The 25,952-nt window shown below is 44.5% G+C and overlaps 1 protein-coding gene across 2 annotated transcripts in view; it reads right to left on the bottom strand.

Annotated features, from left to right (window-relative positions):
* Window positions 1-25,952, bottom strand: part of PAPPA (pappalysin 1) — a 452,227-nt gene that overhangs the window by 219,032 nt on the left and 207,243 nt on the right. Inside the window, exon 6 of one of the 2 annotated variants that reach the window (XM_039506691.1) lies at window positions 24,624-24,816. In XM_039506691.1, coding sequence (XP_039362625.1) covers window positions 24,624-24,816 — 193 coding nt within the window. Of the gene's footprint in view, window positions 1-439; window positions 1,167-24,623; window positions 24,817-25,952 lie in introns of those variants that run through there. The other variant, XM_039506690.1, reaches the window with a different exon arrangement.

Here is a 25,952-nt window from a genome sequence, read left to right as displayed (position 1 = left end):
CACACTTACTTCCTACAGTTCTATTTTTCCTTATCAAATTAAATTAGAAACGTATAGAATGTGCTCGCCTTCCCATTTGTACATTAATTTAAAAATAAAGAGACTATTTGGAATAATGCCATCACCTCCGGCAAAAGTTTACTTAACTTTCATATACACACACACACACATATATATATACACACACACTTTCAGATAGTTTGCTGAGTTTCTAGTTCATCAAATGTAGAGATATCGCTAATAAACACACAAACGTGTATACATACATCAATACATGTATATGTACACGTAGAGACACACACACACAGACACACACATATATATACACATATTTAAATATACATTCACACATTGTACACACATGCGCGCGCCGACACTTGGCTGTTCTGCAGATGTGTGAAACATAAAAGGGATGCTACAGGCACAGGGCGCTACGTACCTGCAATGACAGCTGGTGATCTCTGTCCTCCTTCAGCTCTCAGCCACACTTGCAAAGTGAAGGCATCTCTGGGCAGCTCAATATCTGCTTTCAGCCGCAGCTGATCACCTTGTCCACTGAAATAGAGCGCCCTGCTTGGGGTAAGGGAATCCTCTTCGCCCTTTACCTCCCGCTGTTGCCTCCTGCGGGGGACAGGCAGAGGCTCCAGACTAGCAGTGGAACGCCTGCCTCGGGCTAACCTGGTGGCACAGGTGCCCGGGGCGGTGTAGTGGATCTGGCGGGTGTGCCTGGTGTCCCTTCTTGCCCTGCGGGAGCGCTCGTCCATCCCACATTCGGGTCCACTGGCTACGGCTGTACAAAGAAGCGCAAGAGGCAGCAGCAAACTCCAGAGCTGCATTTCCAATCTTCCCCCCCCTTCTCCCCTGCAAATCCTCCCGATCTGCCAGCTTTGGGCTCCTCCTTGCCTTGACTTTCTTCTCCTGTTCACCCTTCTTGGGTATTTGCTCTTTTTATAACCCTTCTCAGTTGCTTTTTCTTTTCTTTTTTTCTTCCTTTCTTTCTTTCCTGCTTATAGATTTTTTCCCTTTTAAAATAAAATAAAACAAAAACTCCTCTTGGGTTAAAATGTTTTTCTCTGTTCTTCCTACTCTATCTGTCTTCTTCTTCTTCTTCTCTATTCCTCCACAGCTGGAATTCCTCTCTCTCTTCTTTTCTCTGCTGGATTTTCTTCCCTTTATTTTTTTCTTCTTAAAAAAAAAAAGAGCTTTCTCCAAGACACAGACCCACTGATTTCCCTCCCCCCCCAAAGATGCTCTAATCTATTTATTTTTTTGGCTCCTTTATAACGTAAGCCACAACCCCCTCCTTCCCCCCCCCCAGCCTCTTCCCCCCTCCCTTCTTCTTCACAAAATGAAAGAAAAGAGAAAAAGCCCCTCAGAAGATGAGTAAACAAGAATATGCTAATCTACTCTGGGGTGCTCCACCTTCCCAATTGAATGATTCCCATTAAAACTGCAGGGATCATGACTAATCAATCAGCTTGAAGGGGCAGATAGCTCCAGAGTCTGAAACACTTTTGCTGATTTCTTCACCCCCCCCCCCTTTCCTTCCCTTCTGTTCTTTTCCTTCCCCTCTTTCCTCTTTTATTTATTTTTTTAAAGAGGGCAATTAATGTGAAGGTACCAATGTGATAAAAATCCTGCCCCCCTTTCTGCAATCTCCCCAGCTTTCCTCCTCAGTCCAGTCCAAAACACACATTCCTATTTTTTCTCTTGGCAAAAGAGTGAGCTATTTCTCCTCTAAGACTCCCCTTTGCACTTTGCTGGTAAACCTCATGCTCCTCTGCAGCACATAAAGAGTCTTGAAACTTGATTCTCAGATTTTTTTTTTAAATTGCTTGCTTTCTTTCTCTTTTTCACTCTCTCTCTCTCTCTCTAATTCTTTCTTCCCCTCTTACTATTTTCTTAAAGTTATGCAATCAGCCAGGCTCCCCCTTTTGTGGTCCCCCTCAGTGCAGTTGTGTGCAGCTAATCCAAATGTTGCATCAAAGGTCCCCATCCGATCATCAGGAGCAAAAAGGAGTGAAGCTTTTTGAAGAGCATTTGCTTTCCAGAAGCTGTAGCAGCAGAGCAGGGTTTGCCTTTTGAATGCTCCCAAAGACTCTTGGTTTGGGTTTTTTGTTTTTTTTTTTAAATAATAAAAATGATTAATTTTATTTTTGATTGATTGAAAAAATCCTCTCTCAATTTGGCTGATTTTTCAAATCTAAGGAATTCAGCTCCCCTGGTTTCCTTGGCTTAGTTGTAGCCACAGGTAAGATTCTGGCTGCTTGCTGGTTTGTGGATCTCTGTTTCTGAGCTGGGACGTTTTTTTCTTTTTTTTTCTTTTCTTTTCTTTTTTTTTAAATATATATAGTCACTCTTGAAAGATCTCAAAAGCTCCCCCTGATGGCAACAAAAAGGATTTTTCTAAGTACTTAATAAGTGGAAATGAGTTAGCAGTAGTGCATTATAAATCCATAGGCTACTATTCCATTCAGAAAAAGTACACTACAGCCTGGTTACTTCCCACTATATTAATTCACAAACCCAACAACTCTCCCTAACCTCCCCCAAAATACTAGCGGCCTTGTTCTTATGCAAACATTTAATAGAGTCGCTGCAGTGAAATCTCCAATTATTATGACCTTGTTGCTTCTATATATTATACTACTAGTATAATAAGAAGTTTCATGATAGATAATTACATCTAGAATACACGTGCAAAATTAACTAAAATCAATTATTTCAATCGGTAACCTAGATTTTTTTAAAATTATTATTAATGTGAATATATGTGAGGATTTTTTGTTTGTGCGCTAATTTGCAAATATTCAGGAATATACAATGGGCAGGCTCTAGGCACCAGCATGCCAAGCTTGTGCTTAGGGCGGCAAGCCACTGGGGGCGCTCTGCCGGTCACCGCGAGGGTGGCAGGCAGGCTGCCTTTGGCAGCCTGCCTGCAGAGGGTCCGCTGGTCCCCAAAGCCGCAGAACCAGCGGACCCTCTGCAGGCAAGCCGCCGAAGGCAGCCTGCCTGCCGTGCTTGGGGCGGCAAAATGCCTAGCGCCGCCCCTGACAATGGGGACCTGAATTACAGAGGTGCTGGGCATCCAAGGGGTATCGTGGAAGTCAATATGGTACTGTAGATGCTCAGCACCTCTCTAACCAGGTCAAGGGTCTCCCAGGCATTAGCCTGAATTGGGATAATGATCTTAAAAAACAACAACAACAAAACAAAAAAAACCACTTGTAAGTCTATATCATTTTCCACACAAAGACCTCAAAATGCAACACAGGTACTTGTGAATTAAGCCTTGCAACATCTGTGTATGGCAGATACAGATTAACAATTACTGATCAAAACACATGCTATGATATGATCATGCGTGAGTACTGCAATATAAGAAATGACAGAAAAAGAAAGGGCACGTTCAATTCCATGCATTCTTTACAGAGAGGATCTGAACCTGAGTACCTTATTAAATTATTATTTATAATCTGGCCTGTAGTAGCACCTAGAGGACCTAACCGAGACTAGGGCTCCATTGTGCAAGGTGCTGCACAAACCCATACTGAAAGACAGTTCCTGCCCCAAAGAGTCTACAATCTAAATAGACAAGATGGATGGTGGTGGTGGGCGGGGGGAAACAGAGGTATACAGAAATAAAATGAACCTGCCCAAGATCACACATCAGATCAATGGCTGATCCAGGAATAAAAAACAAGTCCTCCAGACTCCCAATCCAGTGCCCTATCCACTGGGAAAACTCCCACAGAAGTCAATGGGAATTTTGCCCGAGAAAGGTTGGCAAGGGCAGTACTTGGTAGTAAAAGACCTAAGTAGTAAAAGGCCACAATTTCCAATGCAATAATTTTCCATCAGAAAATGGGGATTCAATTAAATGAAAAAGTTTCACAGGAACGTATTGATTTCGCAGAAATATTTAGATGAAAAAGTATCGAAATGTTCCATTTCAAATGTATCACTTTGACTATTATATTAAATTATATTATAGACAAGTCTAAATAATAAAGTCAAAATAAACCATTTCAGCATTAACAAAATGAAACCGTTTGTTAAAGTTGTTTCAATAGTTCTGAAAAGGAATTTTCATTTGGTGGGAAATTCCAAATTTTAACTTTTTCTTCTAATTTGGAAATTCCAAGTTTTGACCAGCTCTACTAATGAGACTTAAAGAAAATGTAAACAAAAAGCAAGATATAAAAATCTGCATGTTCCAGGAAAAGTTTTAGAAAAAAGAAATGAGCAAACATTCCCTTAACAGGATTCCCTTAGCCTATGCATCAAATCCTGCTTCCCTTTCTCACAACAAATGAAATTCAACCTTGTGCAGATGGACAGCATCAGAGCTGTGCCATACGTGAAAGCTCTGAACTGTAATTCGGGCTAGCAATCGCCAAAAAATTGAATTTCTCATGAGATTTTGGCTGCCAGTTGGGCCAGAATGACCGGGACAGAAAAAGCCTCCTTCCTGAGATTTGGACATTTCCACTTTTGACCCTTGTGGAACCGAGAAATACAGAGGCAGAGCAAAAATGAAAACAATGTCAAAAGAATATTGGGAGTGGGTGAGGCTGATTTGGGCTCATTGACAATTTTTCAAAAAAGGGATTCTAATTTTTTTTCTTTAACAAGTTGTCCATCTTTACTTAATCTCCATATTGTTTGAAAATGAGTGCATGAGACAAAGTTTATACCCTGCCTTAGTTACCTGCATACAATTCACATCAAAGTTCCATTGTTATGGGTCCTTTACTGCCTATTGCTGTGTATTCAAAATAGTGTATAAATATGCTAACCTAAAACATTAAACTACTGCTATTATATTCCCTTTTTTACTGGATATTACTAAGTTATGCATGAATACTCCTGTAATGCTTTAAGAATTGGAGAAAAAATAGGCAACTGGTTCAAGTCAAATTTGGTGTAAAACAAGGAAGCATGGAATCCCATCACTTATCGTTAGGTTCTTAAATTGGACGTTAAGAACGGTAGATGAGTTGGAGGGCGTGACATTGGATGATCTAGAGCAGGGTTTCCCAAACTTCATTGCACCGCAACCCACTTCTGACAACAAAAATTACTACATGACCCCGAGAGAAGGGACCAACACCTGAGCCCACTTGAGTCCCGCTGCTTCAGGCAGGGGGAACAAAGCCAAAGCCCGAGGGCTTCAGCTCCAGTTGGGAGGGCCTGTAACATGAGCCCTAGCACCCAGTGCTGAAGCCGAAGCATGAACCCCGCCACCCAGGGCTGAAGCCCTTGGGCTTTGGCCCCAGGCAGTGGGGTTAGACTTTGGCTTCGGCCCTGGGTGGTGGGGCTTGGGCTTGGGCTCCAGCTCCCGCCCTCAGCAAGTCTAACACCAACCCTGGTAACCCCATTAAAATGAGGTTGTGATCCACTTTGGGGTCCCAACCCACAGCTTGAGAACCACTGAACTAGTGGTAAGCTCTTTATCTTATGCACACGACATCATACAACCGGCAGACATGTCTTAATTAATGATGATGCTCTTCATTACCTTGGAAAATAGGTATACTCAACGTGACTGATAAATGCCAAGATGACAACGCGGTTGTATCTTGGAGAAGGAACCATAGATAAATTGTTGAAATGCAGCAGCTGTGGCATCATCGAACAAGTGAAACCTTGTGTGCGTCTACGAAGTTTGATTATTATCGATGGTTCCATCACCAATGAGGTTAAAGGAAGATGTGCCTTAACAACAAGTGCTGCGCAGAAGTTGATGACATTATGGACTGATAAAAATATTAGACTTTGTATCAATGTGAAAATTTATCAAACCAGCGTGCTAACAGTATTACTCTATGGTCTGGAAGCAGCTTCATTAAATGCAACAGACGTCAGAAGGCTGGAGGCAGTAGAGATGAGAGTTCTTTGGAAGACGGCAGATATAAAGTGGAATGATTTTAAGATGTCAGAAGGAGAGTAGAATGTAAAATCAGGGTACTGAACGGGCTGTAATAAAAAAAGATTATGATGGTGGAGACACTGTAGAAGACAAATAGATGATAGGATGCCAAAAAAATGATGCAAACACAATAAAGGACATTCAGACCCAGAAGCAGATCACTGAGTAGATGGCAGGACTTTGTATACCAGGAAATGCCCAGGCTGGGCTTAATGGCAGAACAAGCCATGGACAGGAATCAGTGGCACCATTGCACTGCTCCCAGTCTCTGTAGAGATGCTTTGGAATGAGAAGAAGATTATTCCTGGATAAGAGACTCACCAATTGTAATTTCCTCAGTTACTCTGTAAACAAATGTACACATGACGTTACCTTATATAGCCTCTTGTGAATTTTAAACATGTTGCTTGAGCTACAAAAGAATTGAGAATTGCAATAAATTACAAAGTCAAAAAAATATATTGATTGCTTTATAAAGGGGTCAGTCATGGCTGTAAACTTTTACTTTAAACTTCTCTCCTGCAGAGAAGTGCATTTCCCTACCATGCCGATCAGCCTGTTTGTTTGGAATTCAGTTACTTTATCCTTCAAATTTCTCTCATGAAATATCACATTTCCAGCAATAGGATGCATTTTGGGTTTTTTTTAATTACATTCATTAAATAAATTCTACATTTTTGGGAAGGTGGGAGGGCGAGGTGAGTAATACGTTGAATTCTATTCCATTGTGGTTATAATGAAAAGAAAATTTGATAGCCATAGACAAGATATAAACAATGGGCCAAATTCTGCCCTTAGTACACCAGTGTAAATCCTGAGTAACCTCCAGGAATACATCCAACCAAAACTGGCAACGCTAGCAGTGGGGTTATTCTGCATTTACAGTGAAGTAACACAGCCGAGTTTGATTCCCAAAATCATTTTAAATCAAAGATTCCCCTTTCAGTTTTATGCAACAGCTTTTAGCAATATTCTGGTCAGTATGGACTCAGTGGGTGAAATCCTGGCTCCAATGACGTCAAAGGCAAAACTCCCAATTAACTTCAAGAGGATCAGGATGTCATCCAATATCTGTCTCCCTTCTGCATGACAAAATACCCGTCAATATCATCTGGACATGTAAAGTCCATTTCTGAAACTCCTCCTTATGAGAGCCATCCCCAAGAGTTCAATGAGCTCAATAGGAATATCTGCATAAATAAGGTGTGATCCCTCTCCCATGGACTTCAGTGAACAGGACAGAGGCCACACTCATCGTAACAGGGGTTGCGGAACTGGGCCTTTAAGGAGACCAGGGTATTGTCTTTGAGATGCAGCTTCTGGGATAAAAACGTTACCCTAAACTCGGGAATTTCCTGCTTCTTCCTGTCCCCTAGACAGCTAAAATGAGCTTTAAGAATACTATAGCATTCAACAGTCTTCTTCTTTGCGTTAATCCTACCAAATGGGTCTGCTCTACAAGTCCTCCCCTCTGCAAAGAGCTCTGTTCAATGCCATAAACTACAGCAATGACCTCAAATAATTTTCAATAATATGGTGTTTTGGACTTCTATGGTAGGATACAGGTAGTAAGGGCTTTGGCTGGCTGTTTTTAAAGTTGTGTTTACTAGCTGAGGGCAGAAGGCAGACTCAAAAGGGGATCTTGTCCTGTTGCAAAAGATGTTTGCATTGCTCTGTTCTCTGCTAATCTCAAGAGTGACAAAACACCAGCAAATTGTTCCAGGAGGAACCTACTGCATCCTTTATTTAAAGCCCCAGGCTAACACTGATTCCCATCTAACTATATCTCATTAGCACTGGGTGGAGGACTATCTCAAGCAGGGCTCCTGAAACTCATGTTAAAGCTCCAGTTGATAGAATCAGGAAAGGGACACACTGAGGGGAGAGACAAGGTGGGTGAGATAATATATTTGATTGGATCAATTTCTGTTGGTGAAAGAGACACATACTACGCTTCCAAGCTCCACACAACTCTTCAGGTCTGCAGAGGAGACATTTTCAAAGCCGTCTAGGGCATACGGACTCCGAGTTGCCATTCACTTCTACACAGAAGAGGGTAAAGCGATCCCCTTAGGGAGCGTTAAAAATCCACATTACTCACCCTTACTTAAAAAAATAATAATGTAGCAATAAGCAAATAATGTAAAAAATCTTTGGGGGCAGATCCTCAGCCCGTTTAAATAGTCACAGCTACATTGACTTCAGTGAAGTTACGACACTTTACTCCAGCTGAGGATTTCGCCCCTTTTTAGCGTGTACTGGGGATAAAGCACATGACTGGTCTGGGTTCTATTCCCAACTTGCCTACCAAGTCACTGAAGTCACAACCACTTTATACCTCACGTTCTCCTTTCATTTAAGAAGGATAATATTATTCAGCTACCTGAAAGTGTTAAATGTAGGGTGACCAGACAGCAAGTGGGAAAAATCAGGACACTTTTTTTCTGGAGAGGGAAGGGGTACTGTTGTGTATACAAGACAAATCCCCTAATATCGGGATGGTCCCAATAATACCGGGAAATTCGGTCACCTAGTTAGTGGATGACCTGCCTGTTTGCACAGAGATTTGAGATCCTCAGATGGAATTTGCTACAAAAGTGCTACATATTAATCAATGCTGATCACCCCCCTTTTGTCTAATAAAGAATTTCCAGATTGGCATGAAGATATAGTAACATGTATATCACTTCGAGAAAGGCTAAATGCAGCAGACTAAACAAGGAGACTGCATTCCGGGGTGCACTAACTGGATGTCTGGTATTCCAAAACAGAACTGAGATGAAGTCCCAAATTGTCTCATTGGAAGATTTTTAAAATCTACAGGATGTCTGGCTTCCGGTCAAATGCTGAGGAAAGAAATCTGGTAAATGACTATTCTGCCCGCAAAATCTGTTTATCTGATCATTAGGCTAACATGGGCTACTACTACAAGTTTCTGGGGTGGGGGCGGGGGGCAGGGAAGCTCTCCAACTGTCCATGAACATAAATGAAAGACGACAATGTGTTCTTCGTCCTTGAACTAGTAGATGATTTGTTTTTTGACTTTCACAAGGAGGACTGTCACATGGCAGCTGCTTTGCTTACTCCACAGTCATACTTACTCTGTACAGACGACTTTGTCAGCAACCTCCTTGCTTTCCTCCAAAGACTGGAGGAAAAGACTTTCCTCTTCAGGCCTGGTTTCCAAAGGCACTGAGCACCTGCAGCGCCTCCTGGAGTCAGTGGGAGCTATGGGGGTGCTATACCTCTGAAAATGAGGCCCAGGATGTGCAATGTACGCAGCTTCCAACTACAGAGAAAAAGGCTGTCTCAGAGAGGGGAAAAATACATTTACGCCAAACCAAAGAGCAACTCCTTATTAGCCAGCGCTGGACAGCCAAAGAACTGCAAGATGGAAAAGACAGGGGGCTTTTTTATTACACAAGGGTCCCCTGTCTTTGTAAATATATTAGTAGATACGTTTAATCCAAATGGGCATGTAGCCATAACACAAAACATACCACTACGGTTGCTGTTAATTAGCACCCCTCCACCCCGCCTTTTGGCAGTCTCAGCAGAGAGGTCAAGGACTGAATAGGCTATGTAGACTGAACTCTTTTCTTAGGCCTCTAAATGTTTTCTCTACAATAAAGATAAAGCACAGTGGTGCGGGGGAGTGGGGGGAAATTATGCGGCCTCTACTGATTCTGTACCTGTTCTGCGGATACATGGAAGACATCAGTCTCCAGAGCTGTCAATCCAGCAACTTTCTCCAGCCATAATTCATTTTAAAAAGAAAACAGAAAGAATGGTATGTTACTGACAGTCGTTCTGGATGGGGAGACCGGGAGCCTAGGGCAGCAGAGAAGTTGGGATGCCTTTGCTCCTAGATTCTGGTGGCTGGCTCAGGACAGCATGGTATTGACAGCTGCTCTGGAAGGGAGCTGTGTGTCCGGGAGATGGGGAAGCAAGTAGTGCTCTATGTACCGCTCGCTCAGCTCTCCTGAAGGCTGAGTCAGTATGGTATGGCATTACAGTAGAAGAGCTGAGTGAACTGCTCTGAAAGCCAGAAGCAAGGTGCTCTGCTGGTTAATGCATGTGCATGAGGTGACGAGAGTAGGGGTCAGAGGGGGATAGAAATGTACTCTGGAGTACCTGGCTCCAGAATAACCTGGAAAATTCAAACAGCCACCTGGGGAGGCCTTTAGATCAGGTCAGGCCAGGACACATTATGCCATCTATCAGGTCGCATGACTTTCACAAATGAGTCAAACACACCCAAGTGTTTTTTCCCCAGAACCAATTTTCTATTCTGAATGGTGATGCTGACAGGATCAAAGGGGAAAACCTGTCTTGTCTTGCTGCTGAGGAAGATAATCAAGTAAGTGATAAACAAACTGATCAGGAGAAAGACACTGTGTGCCTTTCAATAGAATGAAAGCCAAGAGAAAAAACTTGGGAGAAAGGCCTCTCTCTGCTCCTCAGAAATCCCCTTACTTCTTTCTCTCAAATGCCATTTGAGTAACACAACTGCAATGTCCCACCCACACGAGATATGGGCCCAAACTGAACCCCCTGATCCAAACTACCTCAACTTTCACAGTCAGATCTGAACTTAGCCATCACCCCTACTTGTACAGTGCAAGGGGCTAAACCAAAGCCCTGGATCTAAACACCCTGAACGTTAGTAAAGTTCAGATCCTATTTCAAATTTTGTGGCTTGGGCCCATCTACAACAAATCAATGGGTAGATTAAAGTTAAATTCTCCCCCATGCTCCTAATGCGTTCCCCACACAGATTTGTCCTCCAAACCCAGCCCCATTCCCCCTAGCACAGACACCTTCATAGCTTCCCTGATGAACTCCTGTCTTCTTCCCACCAATGAGTCCTTAACCTTCCCCCTAAGTGAGGCAGGTAGTGCTGCCCACCACAGAAGCAGCAGTCAACTATCAACTCTGCACTGCCACCTGGTTCTCTGATTCTGGGGCTTCAGCTGACCCCAAGGACCCTGCCAGGAATGATAATTAATGGCCCTTCCACAACAACTGAAGAAATGGATGAAAATGAAAGGTAGGTCACTCTGCATAGGTAAACCAATCCCTACTGAATGGGGAAGCAACATAATGGAGCTGACAAAAGCCATACACCTTTCAGAATCTCTATCTTGTCTGCATGAGGGATTCATGGGAAAGTCAGTGCAAAATTGCTAGGATGTAAATGTAAAGTGCAATAGCTATTCCACACCTACTTCCTGCGTGGACATTCTTATTTGGCACTAGCACATGGGGTGCTAGTTCAGAATGGCTAGTCCAGTCTTCCCCCATGGAGATAAGCCCTTGGGGACTCATATGGTCCCCATCACCAGTGGCCCATTAGCCACTGGGCCAACAGGACCTGTGCCCATGGGCCTTGGCACTCTGACCCGCTCCACCTGCCCGTCACTCCTGCCAGGGAGCAGGGCACAGGGGCTTGCCCCACTCCGCTGGCTTGTCCTGCTCCACTCACCTGCCCTGCAAGCCCCTCACACCCCGACCCTATTTCCCTGGCAGGTGTGCGGGGTGGGTGGAGGGGCCCCCCACTTGCTCTGACCCCACAAAATTGTAATCTGCCTCTGCCCATCACCACTGTATGTGAGTCCTCATAATTTGTAGTGTATTCATCCTCCAAGCCCTCTGTGAAATAGGGCAATGCTATTATCCCCATTGTACTGATGGGGAACTGAGGCACAGAGAGGCTAAATGACTTGCCTAAGGCCTGTGAAGGAGTAGGGAACTGAATCCAGGTCTCTTCAGTCCTAGGCAGGGGCTGCAATCACGAGTCATCTTGCCTCGTGCAGCCCCAAAGCACTACTGATATGGCAAAGAGGGCAAATTACAAATGGCCATTGGACCCCTTCAACTGTGTTCCTGGTTGGTTCCTTGGGTTCAGAAGCAGGATTGGAGAAAGGGGAGTGGAAGGACCATATCCAATTCAGAGCATTGCATAAATCCTGGTCCTATCTAGTCACACAGTTCTGGAAATGCTGGGATGGTGAAGGAAGACACTCATCTGCAGTGATCTGTCTGTATGGCACAAGGTCCTGTCTGCCAGATGTAAGGTGGAGGTAGGTCCACCCATCACTGTTCCCTTTCAGTAACGTGCTTTGCTTCAGCTCCTGCAAAGTTTCTTGAGAGTGTTTTCCATCCCCATTGCATCAGAACATAGAAACATGCTAGAGCCTCTCCTCCTTGCCTTCTCTCCCACCCTCATTAGGCTTTGCTCCTTTTTCTTCCCGAGTATTACACTGTCACAACGTGCAGAAATTAATTGATCTGTGAAAGGAAAGTGCAGGCAGAACCGTATTAAATCAAAACATTTCAGTCATTCCTCCCAAGCTTTTGAGTGCAATAGAGATTCCTCAAATACAGTAAGAAAACAAAACAAAACAAACAAACAAAAGGAAGGGGGGAAAAAACAGAAGATAGGCAGACAAAGGAAAAGAAGAAAATAAAACCCACAAGAAAAATCAAACAAACCTGAGACCAGCCCTAGCTAAAAATTGGAGGGGTGGGAGGGTTCTGTTAGAAACTTGGCATTGATGGCTTTCTGTGATATGTCACTGAGTGAAATGAATACAATATAGTACATTTATAGGAAACAACTGCCATATGTGAGGCTGATGGCAAACCGCCCTTTTCCCATCACTAAAGCTGAGAGTAAATAAATGCAATCCATCTCCATCGATCTTAATGTGTAAATACATCATGGACCAAGGTGTACCATTGCTCACAAACCAGTGGCAGGTCTAGGTCAACATTTTAAGGGGGGCATTGCCTGTACCCCTCATTCACTGTCCATGAAATTAAGGGCACTTTTGAAAAAAATACCCCTTTATCTTCTGCTGTGCTTATCTGGTTCTTCAGGGAAGTGGAGGGGCCCCTCACTGATGTCCTGGTGTGATACAGGACACTACAACGTCTGGAGCACTGGCCAGGCCCTTGGTTAGAATATGGGGGATGTTACATGGACACCTGAGTGTCACACCAACTTGGGTTCTCTAAATGGGCTGCAGAAAACTTGCCACCTGCACCCCTGCAGTGTGGCAGGCAACTGCAGTTCCGTTAGAAGTACCTATTAAATCTCCCTCCTTCAGAAGCTGATCCAAAGCCCCTCGAACTCAATCGAAATCTTTCCTTCAACTTCATGGGCTTTGTATTATCCCCTAAGTCTTTATGTAGTTTGAAGTATGCTAGAAGTGCCTCCTCTAATGTATGATGTCATCCTCCAGGGGGAACGGCCAGGATTATTAGGCTTATCCAATGACTTCTGATTACCTTATATGCAGTGATTTGCATGTGGGAGTCCCAATCCTCACATTTGAACATTCGTGTCACAAAGCCACCACATCTGCTACCCACTGGCATCCTTGTTGAGACTGACACAGAGGCTGAGGACCGAATGGAGATTCAGAGGCAGCCTATCCAATTCTCTCACGCCCTGGAGGTGGGGACTGCAGGTGAGGGTGGGTGCACCTGGATAGTGTGGAAGGCTTGCATTGATACTGCTCATGCTCTACTTTGTTACACAGAGTTCCACCACCTTTCTCCATCCACCACCTCTCACCAGCACTAAACTCACTAAAAGTTTTTGGTTTTTTTTTTAAGTAGAATTAAATGAAGAAAGATTATTAGGCTTCAATGTTAATTTACTTTTAATTGTGTCCTATATTTTGGGTCTCTGCTTCCTGATTCCACTGGCGTATGTCTTATTAAAACTGATCTTTACAAGGGCACCAAGTTAAAAAAGAAAAAAAGAAAAGAAAAAAAACCACATTCTCCTGGTTTGTTTATATTGGGTCACACAGTAAAGCCAGGTTTTGTTTTTCTTGTAATTTCGTGCTTTAAGAAGAAACACATTGTTGGAATCACGAGGCTAGGACCTACGGTATGGTACAACTTTCAAGGTACCCTAGGCCAATTCCCCTCCCCCTCAATACCAGTCTCCCTTTAATTTTTCTTGTGATGAGTTTTCCTGTTCTCAGCTAACAAGTAACAAACCACGTCAGCAACACATTCCACACCCCCATTATTAGGAGGCGTTTTTCTTCTCTCTCTCTAAGAACAAAAATGAGAGGTCAGTTTTCAGTAAATTCAGAAACGCAGGCTGAGAGTTTTCAAAGCTGCCATCTGAGGGATTTTGATGCTCAATTCACATTCAAAGTAATGGGAACTGGGTGTCCACATCTCAGCTAGGATTCTTACAAAAATCCCGCTGAGTTTTAATGTTGATCTGTGGATGCACGTAATGGGGCAGATCAAAACCCCTCCTTCTGCTCCCCCTATCCCCCCACCCAATGAAAACCCAAGACAGGAGTTTGAGGCAGCTGATGGATACCATAGGCCTGGTGTTTATAGCATTGCAAGAGTTACTGCTATAGGAAGTTATTAAGAGGTATTTGGTGATTAAGAGTTCTGGTTAGATGAGAACTCACAGATACTCTCCTCTTAGTCATTTTTAGCAGGAAAAGTTGTAAGAAATGGCAAAAACACCTTGGTCAAATAGTTTTCAGCGACAGAAGTTCCAGCCTCTCCCAGAAGGTGTCACTGTAGGGGATAGTCTAGGAGAGGACTGGCTGTGGGGAACGGTTAGCGCTCGCTTCCAGAGCACTCCGGATTACAGTAGCCACAACCTCTGGAAGCAGGATTCACAGCAGGAAACGGTGCAGGATGCTGTCTTTGGTGGACCTTCCAACTACTCAAAGCTCCAGTCTACGCAGCAGGAATGGCTCCAGGGAATGGGGTGGGAATCTTAACTATGGAGAAACTCACGCTTTCCCTCCTACCCGTCTTTCCCAAAAGGACCATGGAAGCCAGCCGGCATTTTGCTCTCGGTAATCGCTCTACCAAGAGTTCAAAGGCATTACGTAACTGAACCAGTGTAAAGTGATTACGTCCTACACCGTCAATAAATCATTAACGTTTCTTAACACGATCAGCACAACTATTTGTGTCACAGCTGTCTTGTTCACTTTCAAATCAAAGCTTTCAAATTAAATATTCATTTCAGAGTAAAATATTAATGCAGCCCCATGGTTTCTGTAACAAATATTAATTTCTGATGGCACTTCCAGGCAAGGCATAAGTTATAAAGTTTGACCCTCGCAGGAATCCCCTCAGCTCCCCCTTTCCCTTTATTTTTTGCATAATCCTGTTTTTAGCCCGGAGAGAGGATCTTTTCGAGGAAGGGGCTTGCAGCAGGAGCAGAAAGGTAGATTATTTATTTAAAAGCATACCCCCGACCCCACTCCACCCAACCAGGAGAATATAGAAGGCTACCGTTCTATCTCCTGGCTGCAGAATGAGTCATATTCATCCATTCAGCAATTCCTGTTGGAAAAGAACCGTGAATGTCTCTGCCACCAGAGTCCATTACAGATATTAAACTTAGCAAATCATCAAGGAGGGGCAAGATTGAAAGTCTTCAAGGCGCATGCCTGGTCGCAGCAGAAGTGGAATTGATTTGCTAACAAGCTTATGCAGCCTTCATGCCTGGGATATGTGGTACGCAGTTATCTTGGATAAGAAGCAGATGACAGGGACAGAGTATTTCTCTTTTGGATGCTTTTTTTCCCCCCTTTGGTTTTTAGTGGTTCATCTCAGGGAAAGAGACACTGAATTCTAGTGAAGGCTGCAGGGGTGTTTCCTCTACTGCACAGTATGCTGGCACATTACAGTCACAGACAGTGTTCAGCTATCCCCCATCCTTGTTGCATGAGGCGTGTCCATGGGGCGTAAGGAATTTACAAGAACTGACAGCGTATTCCGAAGGGGCAGCGTGTAATGGGCCATAACAGAGCTGGGCCATAACTGGGAACCTGCACTGCCCTAAATAAGGCATCAGGATGTCAAGAACTTCACTGTCTAGAAAATTCAGGATGGGAGGATGGGTGCAGTGGAAGGCCAGGGGTTAATTTTTGATAAATGGGAATATATAAATCTCCTCAAAAAGTCTACTTTTCTGGGCAATTTACTGTAATTGTTTCTATTGCTTGCAATCTGCTGATCCCCTCCTCCTCAGGCCATTAACTCCAAGTTACTCCTTGTTATATTGTGGACTAAATAATCTCCAGTGTTCAGACCCACTGGTCTCCTTCTCCCACTCCTGTCCCAATGCCTCTCTTACAGACATAGAATATCAGGGTTTTATATTTTTTATTTTTATAATTGGAGATATACCAATCTCCTAGAACTGGAAGGGACCTTGAAAGGTCATTGAGTCCAGCCTCCTGCCTTCACTAGCAGGGCCAATTTTTTGCCCCAGATCCCTAAGTGGCCTCCTCAAGGATTGAACTCACAACCCTGGGTTTAGCAGGCCAATGCTCAAACCATTGAGCTATCCCGCCTCCCCCTCAGGTGGTCATCTAGTCCAACCCCCTGCTCAAAGCAGGACCAACCCCAACTAAATCATCCCAGCCAGGGCTTTGTCAAGTCTGACCATAAAAACCTCTAAGGATGGAGATTCCACCACCTCCCTAGGTAACCCATTCCAGTGGTTCACCACCCTCCTGGTGAAAACGTTTTTCCTAATATCCAAAATATCCAACCTAAACCTCCCCCAACACCCCACCTATCCTGGTGTGCCAAGACACAAGCCATTCTGCTCCCATGCCTCTCCTAAAGATCACTCCTCCAGCACAGCCCATGAGAAGGGAAATGATCCTTCCTCTCGGCTTCCCGATGAGCCCAGTTGTTTCTACCTCTGCCTATTAGACTGTAAGCGCTTCGCAGCAGGGATGCCCTTCATTTTGTCTGTGATACTACACCAGGCATGTTATCAGTGCTTAACAAATGCAACAAAATGGTGAAAGTGGTATGCAGCAAGACAGTACTGTAGTGATCCTGGGAATCGCAGACAATTCCGGAGGGATGCTGGGGTTGGCTTTAAATAGGTATTGGGTAATTTCGTCCCTGACTACCTGTTCTTTTCCATTTTCATGCGCCTAGATTCAGGTGAGCAGACTGGCAAAATACCACGAGCATGGCTGTTTTCCCAAGACCAGTACATCCTTGGCCCTTGGATGGATGCAGAGGGAGTAGGATGCAAGCTTTCTCCTCCCCACTCAAGGACTTTGAGGAGCAAAGCATCTTCTTTCTCTGGGTGCCCTTATAGGTGCAGTCAACCCCAAAGGGGGCTTGGAGGAGACAGGGCCCATGCTCCTCTGCTTCTGCCACACACACACACACGCACAGTGGTCCATGCAGCCGGTTAGCTGTGCAGAAGGTAGCAGGGTATACCATCCCAGGAGATGCTGCAGTGTATGCCTCCCTGGAGATACAATGCCTCCCACAGCTCCCATTAGGGTGGTGCAACCTCATTCCACCCCGCTGCAGGTCGGTGCCTTTAGGGCTCAGCTTAGCCCTTGGTATTTATGGCCTGAATGGAAGCAGGAGTTACTAGAGAGCTGCCATCTAGCCTAATTCTGCAGAGGAGAAGTCAGGATAAGCTTGGATAAATATCTGTGCTTGTTTGATTGGAATCTCAGAACCTAATGAGGTTTCTCCATCCCTAGGCAAAGCTCCAAATCCTTATAATCACCCAAAGACTATCTGGCTGCAGTGACCTCAGGCACTCTTTATCACTCACTACTGGCAGTTAAGGAACTTGGTTGGTTTGGAGCAGTGGGGGACTGAGAGAGAAATGTCACAGACATTAGTCAGCAGGGTGGACACCAGGCTTCGGGGGAGGGAATAAAAACAACGTAGGCTCTTTTTGGCACATTCTTTTCAGTAAAAATTCCATGCAGAGATTTAGCCCACGGATGGAGTGAACCTGTGCAGCAGCTGAATAATCCACAGCTTTAAGAGCCCCTGACTAATCATTGACACAATGAGGGCAACGTGGGGTCAGAATCAGATTTCCTAAAATCCATATTCCCGGGATACAGCTTAACATTTCCAGAGGAGTCATTAAAAACTTACTGATTCAATCATGCAAGCATCTTACTCACCTGTCCTTCCTCTATCAACACTTCCACTCCCCCACCTCTGCCACCAATTGCCTTCCCCCACTTCCCCATTACTAGCACCTTCCACTCCCCTACTACTGCCACACTGGCTTCCCCCCAAGACTACCTCCTACCGGTTTTTCTTCACTGTCACCTCTCCCATTCCCGGGGGACATCATCTCAGAAAAATTCTGGAGAGCGGGGGGCAAAGTTGTGTCAGCATACAGACCATTATATATGATCATCTTATATCCTGCAGAGTTGGCAGGGGACAAAAAGTGGAAGACATGAGGGAGAATATAGTCCTATGAAAAGTCTGGCGGGGGGGTGTGTCAAATCAAGATCTGGACAGGCAACTGCCCCCCTGTCACCATAGCAAATGATGCTCCTACACTTTCCAGTATTGCCTTCTTCCCTTCTCCTCTAACAGCCCACTCCTCTGAATTCACTTTCCCTTCTCCTATTACTGCTGCTTTCCATTCTCTCCCCTCGTCCTTCCCCTTGTCAACTCTCACCACACCTCTTTTTCATCTCTGCACACCCTTCCCCCCTTTCTCCTCTGATAACTGGCACTGCACCCAGCCCTGCTGAAGCATTTACTGCCTGTTTTGCCCTCTCACTATAAAACATTAGCCAAGACTACTACTTTTTTTTCAAAGGATGCTACATAAAAAGAAACTACCTTCATTTTTATAAGTCCCTCTGCTCATTAAACCACCACCCTGGACTGTAAGGTTTTATGGCCAATTGTAAAGCCTCCCACGGTCCCATTACAGTCAATTGAAGGAATAAAACATGATTCTGAAAATAATCTGGACACATTTCCATTAGCAATTTCCCCCTTTCCTCCCTAAATTGATCATAGGAAGCAACACACTAAGAACATACTCTGCACCTAAAGTTTTCATAGCATTGCACGCAGGTGGGAGGAGAAGGGCATCTGGCGTGCAATTCCCATTCATTTTAATAGGCAAGGAAGGAGTTGTCAGGTTGGTGATACCATGTCAAACCTCTTCTGCTCATTAAAGGTAATTAAAGCACTACAATATACAGCGGCCATGAAAATTGCAAGACAAGGCTAAAACAACTCCCCTTCATTCATCTTCTTGTGCCTAGGCTGTAGACCCTGTAACAGGAAGAATGATGAATCACAGATGTTATTTTTGGAAGAGAACTCTTCTCCCCAGCAATGGTCAATGCAGGATTGCCCCTCTAATGACATGCTCCAGTGCTTTGTAAGCTGTTCTAAGCTCTCCCGCCCTCTTTGCTCCTCAATGTTTTATAGATGCGAAATTCTTTTGTATGGGAGGCTCGCAAGAGTCTCTTCCAGTCCTCTGTAGATCTCTGGACACGAGCAGGAATTAGTCCAAGACCTCGGCAGCCAGCAGCTCCACTCTCTCTGTGTTGATGTGCTTTGGGAGGAGATTTCCAGATATACCACTATTGAAATACATACTCATTGCTATAGAGGTGTTAAATTGTTGGTTCAAGGTGCCTCATTCTGGCTGTCCAACGTACATGTTTGCCTGAATATTCTTTTATTCACAGTCTTAGCCCAGGTGGGACATTTTTCGGACGTGTACTTTTGTTTGCCTCTGAAAGGCACAAATGATAACAGAGCACTGATTTAGTAGAAAGGGTGCCTTGAAAACACATGTTAAAATTTACCCTGCAAAGGAGAACTGTGGCGAATGCCTGCCTCCAAAGGAGTTCAGTACCAATCTAGATATTGTTAAAACATCTTTGCTGGACGCAACTTATTCCTTAACTTAAAAAAATGTTTCTGAAGAGCTGGTTCTTTGCCCTTGGAGTGTACAAGATTGCCCCAAATGGCAGGTATCATCTAAGGGCCCGTTTCTTCCCTTCCGATTCCAATGGGACCACTTGCAAAGTAAGGTATTACCAAGCATAATGAAAGGTGGCAAGAGCCAGTCCTAAGAGGTCTTTATCCTCCGCCCCATTTAGACAGCACACATTGAATTCCATGTTATGCTATCAATATACGCAGTGCATTTTTCAGGAACAACCTATAATTTTTTCCAGCAAGTGCACTTATTATAAATTTGTTTGCCAAGCAGTGTGGCGTCACCTTCCTCCTTGGTTATGGTTAAGCAAACGTGGTTTTGTTTTCAGTGGGAAAACAAATGGCATCGCTTCTCCAGCCTTCTGCCCCAGCCCTCTTTAATGGCATGCACTCCCTTCTAGAAGGTTGATCGAAGGCTAAGGGGGGGGGCACACTTTTTTTCGTGGGAGCCCCTCGTTAAAGTACTGGTGGCAGATTGTTGCACAAGATAATCCACGATTATCTCAGGCAATATTTTACCAAGATGTCGAAGTGGCATGTGAATCAGAGGAAGGAAAACTTTGGGCCAAACCCCCAGCAAGTGTAAATCAATTTATACCAACTGGGGACATTTCCCTTTGCCAAGAGCTGGCTGAACGATTCATTATAAATCATTTCTGGGATGAGTTTGGGCATTTTTGTTGTTGAACAAATTGTTTATACATATTTTTATCATTATCTGAACAGCTATGCAGACGTGGGCATTCTATTGGGCAAATAAATTATTTCTCATTTCCCCCATCACGAGGTCTGCTACTCACCACGCATCGGCGCCTCCTCATGGCTCAATCTGGGGAATTAGCTCGCCACTGGCCATGCCCCATCTGGCAGTCACTCAGTCCATTGTCTCAGTCGCGTGCTCTGCGGCCCCTTTCTCGCTGTCGGGAGCTGCAGTGCCTCTCCTTTGGGGCTCAGCCCTCCACAGTCGCCCTTCCCTTCCGGGGTTTCACCAGAGTCTCACTCCACACAGTCTCAGGCAGTCTCCATATCCTCTGCATTGACTGCACCACTCCTGCAGCGGCTTATAGGGGAACCCGGGCTTGCCCGCTACATCAGGTTCCAATCCAGAGGCACTTGAACTAGCAGTTCACGTCTATGGTCTTCGGCCTTACTGCTCCTTCCTACCCTGCCCTTTCTCAGGCTCCTCCTCTTCCTCTTGGATCAGGGAGCGTGACTGCAGGCTCACCTCCCTGCAGCCCCATTCCATCCTCAACTCCTAGGCTTTATAGAAGCCCCCGCCTGCTCCTGCCCAGGTGATCTTTGTTCTCAATCAGGCGCATTGCCCCATAGTTCCCGAGCAGATGCAGCCTACGGTGAATTAGAATCATAGAATTGGAAGGGACCTCAGGAGGTCATCTAGTCCAACATCCTGCTCAAAGCAGGACCAATCCCCAGATTTTTACCCCAGTTCCCCAAATGGCCCCCTCAAGGATTGAACTCACAACCCTGGGTTTAGCAGGCCAATGCTCAAACCAATTGGCTTCTCTTGCCACATTAACCTCATCTGTGTTGGTGTGGGGTGAATGGCCCATCACACCCCCTTATCCCCACCAATCATCTAAAACAATGATCCATTCATAAATGTGTTCCTCTGTGTTAGCTTTGCCAGACACACCCTCCTTGACTTTCAGCTCTGCTATGCCACAGCCAGATACGTCAGAGCCGTAAAGCCTGTAGGAACGCGAAATACCCGTCATTTCACTGCCATGCTGTATGTGCAGCTTGTCACAACATCTCACAACCCCCGCTGGAATTTTGCAGAAGCGTTGCCATTCTGTAAAGATGGTTAAAAGAAAGTGGTCTTTGCTCGTCTAAGATTATAAATCCACATTGAAAATCAAGAGGGTTAACCTTGAAGAAATGGTATGTTTCCTTTAAATAGCATGCCACATATTACATCAGGGTTATATCTGTCCCAAGCTGAACTATGGAATATATGGAGAATGGAAAAATCCTGCAAAATGCCCTAGTTACATATTGCAGCCTCCCACTGTAAGCTTCTCATCTGAGATCTGCCCGGTGGATCTGACTATAGGATTTTACCTATCAGCCGATATGTCTCCCTGGTGCTGACCCACTGGCTGCACAGCACTGGCATCTCCTTATACCAAGGGAAGGAGAGAATCAAAGGATCCATGTAGAAGCTGATGCCATGGATTGACCCCATCCCTTACCTAGTTTTGGACAGCCTCTCCTCCCCCCAGCCCATTTCAGCCTTGTGCACAGAACTGGGATGTGCAATGCACAGGGAATGTGCATCCTCCCTTGTACTGCTTCCCTCCTGTGCTCGGGGACCTACACTGGTGGCAGTCTGGAGTTAGGGCGACCAGATGTCCTGATTTTATAGGGACAGTCCCGATTTTGGGGGCTTTTTCTTATATAGGCTCCTATTATCCCCCACCCTCTGTCCCCATTTTTATACTTGCTATCTGGTCACCCTATCTGGAGTCTCCCCTTATTGGCTTCCGTGGTGATGCGAATAACGTAGCAGAACCCTGACACTGACTGATTTCTCCACCAGAGGGAGTAAAATTAGCTTAGGTGAGCATGCAAAGGTGTCTAGCTGGCAAGCAGAGTGCTTTAGATACAGCCCAGTCAGTTAAATTCTGTGGCCCAAGAAAATTGGATTAAAAAAAAAAAAAGCAGCCTTGGTAGATCAATAGTTCCTAAGTAAAACCGAGAGAATCACAGGGAAAGGGAAGAGCTGGAGGGAGCTCTGAATCTAGCAGCTATGTGACGTCTGGGGGTTCCAAATGAACAAGGAAATTTATATATTAAGCAGCAAAAAGTTTCCATTAGAGTAAAATCTGTCTCTAATTTAATTGTTAGATTGGCATGTTTTTAAAATACAATTTAAGCAAGATGATATCGCCTTCAGTCACTCGAGAGAGAGAGAGTTCCATAATGTCGCTGTCAGCAAATGCCTGTTATGTCAAACAGTGGAGGAATAGTTGGATATCTGTCTGCTGAGATAATAACATTAAACTTTCTTGAAACATTTGAGAACTCTGACTAATCTCTCTGCCTCGCTATTTGATTTTTTTAAAGTGAATTTACTGCTGATGAAAGGTTCCCGATTGATAGCCCTGGAGACAGAAGATTATCCACAGAATAGGTACAACCTCTTCTTCTCATAGCCGATGCGGCTGTTTTCCCACTTCCTTGCATTGTCATTTATGCCTGTGAACAGCAGGCGTAAAGCTCTGCAGCCAGTGTGAGCAAGCGGAGAATTGTTGTGGTAATGGTTTATACCTATACTTTGCCTAGGTGCAAACGGCAATGGAGAATTAGGCCCAATGTCCCTCAACCCAACCCTGAAGTCCACACCTCTAGAGTGCGTTCAGCTGAGGAAACAGAATCAGCTGGGGGAATTAGCAAAGGCTTGGGACCCAGGGCCTCCTCAATAAAGTCCCCACAGGCCATTTGCTCTTTGGCCTCTTGGCTGATAACACTACAAAGAGTGCCAATTAGTGCCAATCAAATGATCCGGGATTGGGATTTTTTTTTCTGACATGCACATACACTCACTGGGAACTGAACTGCAACCACACGGGCCACTAAATAACCAGCAGGTGGTAGCAATGTTTAGCCAGCGTCAACCTAACGTCTACCTGAATGGACAACCTAGCTATAAAAAGTTCCATGCAATCCCTCCATTACTGTCTCTTTCTCTATTCTGCACTTTCCGTCTCTCCAGGGCTCAGGTAATTCAGAATGGCCTCTATTCATCTCAGAGCACCTCAGGATTTCCTAATAATAAAGAACAATGTCATCACTTTGCATTTGTGATGTACTATGCAAACATATTTAAGCAGCACAGCCACCCTATGAGGTAGATAAGTATCACTATCCACAATACAAAGATAGCCATACTTATAGGACACCCATCATATGAGCGCTTTACAAACATTAACACATTACCTCTCACAATTCTTCCATAAAGGGGAAGTGTTATCTCCACTTCACAGACAGCGAACTGAGACACTGGGAGATTATGCCTAAGGTTATACAAGAAGTCTGTGTTGGAGCCCAGAACAGAATTCCAAGCCCTAGGCCAGTGCTTTATCCACAAGACCACCATGCCCTGGACATCCAAAGAAGTTAAGCAATTTATGAGTCACTGAGAAACCTGGGGTTGGACCTCAGGATGGAGACCCTGACTGCCAACAATTTGCTAATTCAACCAGTCCACACTACTTTCTCAGCTTGCCTACAGAGTTCCACAGTTCATCCTGCTGCTGCAGCTCTGTAGATCCCATCCATGAGAAAGAACAGCAGTGTGGAAGAGGACTAGGAGGCAACACAGTCCCATTGCTTTCACTGAAGTGCAAGTGGCAGGAAAACTTTAATCAAGAAAAGGCAAAACAAAACCCACTACTTGGGAGAGGCGTAAGGGACAAATGAGAGAAGATCTATGAGCAAAGGTTGTTATTTCCTCAATACTACGTTAACAGAAATGCTTAGGGAATGTGGGAGAAATACTTGACGCGTCGTCCTTTGACATATGGGGAAACACCTGGGGTAAATGCCTCATATACTGGGGAAATACATAGAGGAATGACAACAATTACAGGGGAATTCTGAATGGGGACATACTTTGTCTCTAGTGAAGTGCTTCTGGGGGCATTCCCATCTACAGGAAAATGCTATGGAGAAGAAGATACAAATGGAAGTGTTCACCACACATGAGGGTAAGTGGAAAAAATCTTGCAGAGGATGTTATGCCTCCACCCATAGGGAGTGCTTTCTTGTGTATGGCAGGATGCTTCATCAGTCAAGCCCAGATAAGAATGTTTAGAGAAAAAGATACCTTATGTGGGGAACACAGCGATGTAGGGGAAAATAATTTGTGTGAGTAGAGGGATGGAGGGGAATAAAAACTCACCCATGTACCGAAAATCCTTCAGGATAGAACAATCCATTGGTGTTATTTGCCTGTTGAGCTGTGTAGAGCTTTGTCCTTCATCCCCATTGGAAGGCCTGCTTTGGCAGTATTTCATGAGATCCATAGACCACACCGAGGTTATGAGTGAAGGGGCAGCAAATCTGATCAACACAGGTGTAATCCAGCTATCAGCCTATCAGAAACACAGAAGAAGAAATGTTCCATTGCTCCTCATTCTTATTTTTATTTGGTTAAGAGTCAACTCTCTGTTTTAAGCATCACCATGAAGGAGGCAAAGATCAATCTAGGCCACTATTCCTTCTCAGTAGATGATGCATTCTGTAAACTCTCTTTCTTCCTGCAACTAGGTTTCTTCCCAGCTTGCATATTCATTCCCTCCTTTAGCACCAGGGCTCATGAAACACAATTAAATTCATTCCAAGGAACTAGTCTTAAAGGAAGCTATTTCCCCACTGACTCTTTGGTACCACTCCCCACACAAAGGACTCCTGAGAAATTTTGTACTTGTTGGAGGAGAAGGGTTAGACCACAAGCATCAATAAGGAGAAGAGTTTGACACAGTAGATCATCGGTGTCTAAACTTTACCCAACCATATGCCACTCTGGCAACTTCCACAGCATTCTTTAAATTTCCCCACGTTGCCTGCGGAAAGAGGATACCTCGGCCCTGTTCAAACTTAAGAACATGCTTAACTTTATACACTCCTGTTATTTTTACTACTCTGAGTGAGTCAAGTTATGTACACATGTAAGTCTTTGCAGGAATGGTGCCATGTCCTCCTGATGTACCCATTCAATTGGGAGGGATAGTGGTTATCGGTATCATCTCCCACCATGGGATCTGTTCTTTCATATTAAATTCAAATACTGAGTATCCCAGGGCCGGGGGTGAAATTATGGAGATCCTGGTGACGTCTCCCAGCAATGCTGGAATCCTACCTGCAATAAACTAAGCCCATTCCAGTTTTAAAACTGATGCGGCTTCCGCGTCTCTCAAAATTAGGTGATGTATTTCCAGTCTGCTGTTAAAAAAAATCAAACCTGTAACTTTAAGGTTTAATATTTAAGCAAAGCCTTTAGTGTTTGCACAGCAAAGTGCTTGTTCTAAAATTAAACGCCTGCTGAAGATAGAAAATAGTAATGGGTGAACCTCAAACATTTGGGAGGCTCGGTTCAGTTCGGAAGCATATCCAAACCTCTTCTGTCTGAAGAAATTGGCTGGGAAACTTGCAAGAACATGAGTCATCTGTGTGTAACATTGCCTTATTGTGGCCCATCAACCCGTGAGAGATGACTCCCAAGTTCTCT

Source organism: Mauremys reevesii, linkage group 19 (genome assembly GCF_016161935.1).
Source record: "Mauremys reevesii isolate NIE-2019 linkage group 19, ASM1616193v1, whole genome shotgun sequence".
Classification (NCBI taxonomy): domain Eukaryota; kingdom Metazoa; phylum Chordata; order Testudines; family Geoemydidae; genus Mauremys; species Mauremys reevesii.
The sequence above is the reverse complement of the archived record's forward strand: the minus strand, read 5'-3'. Positions and strand labels throughout refer to the sequence as shown.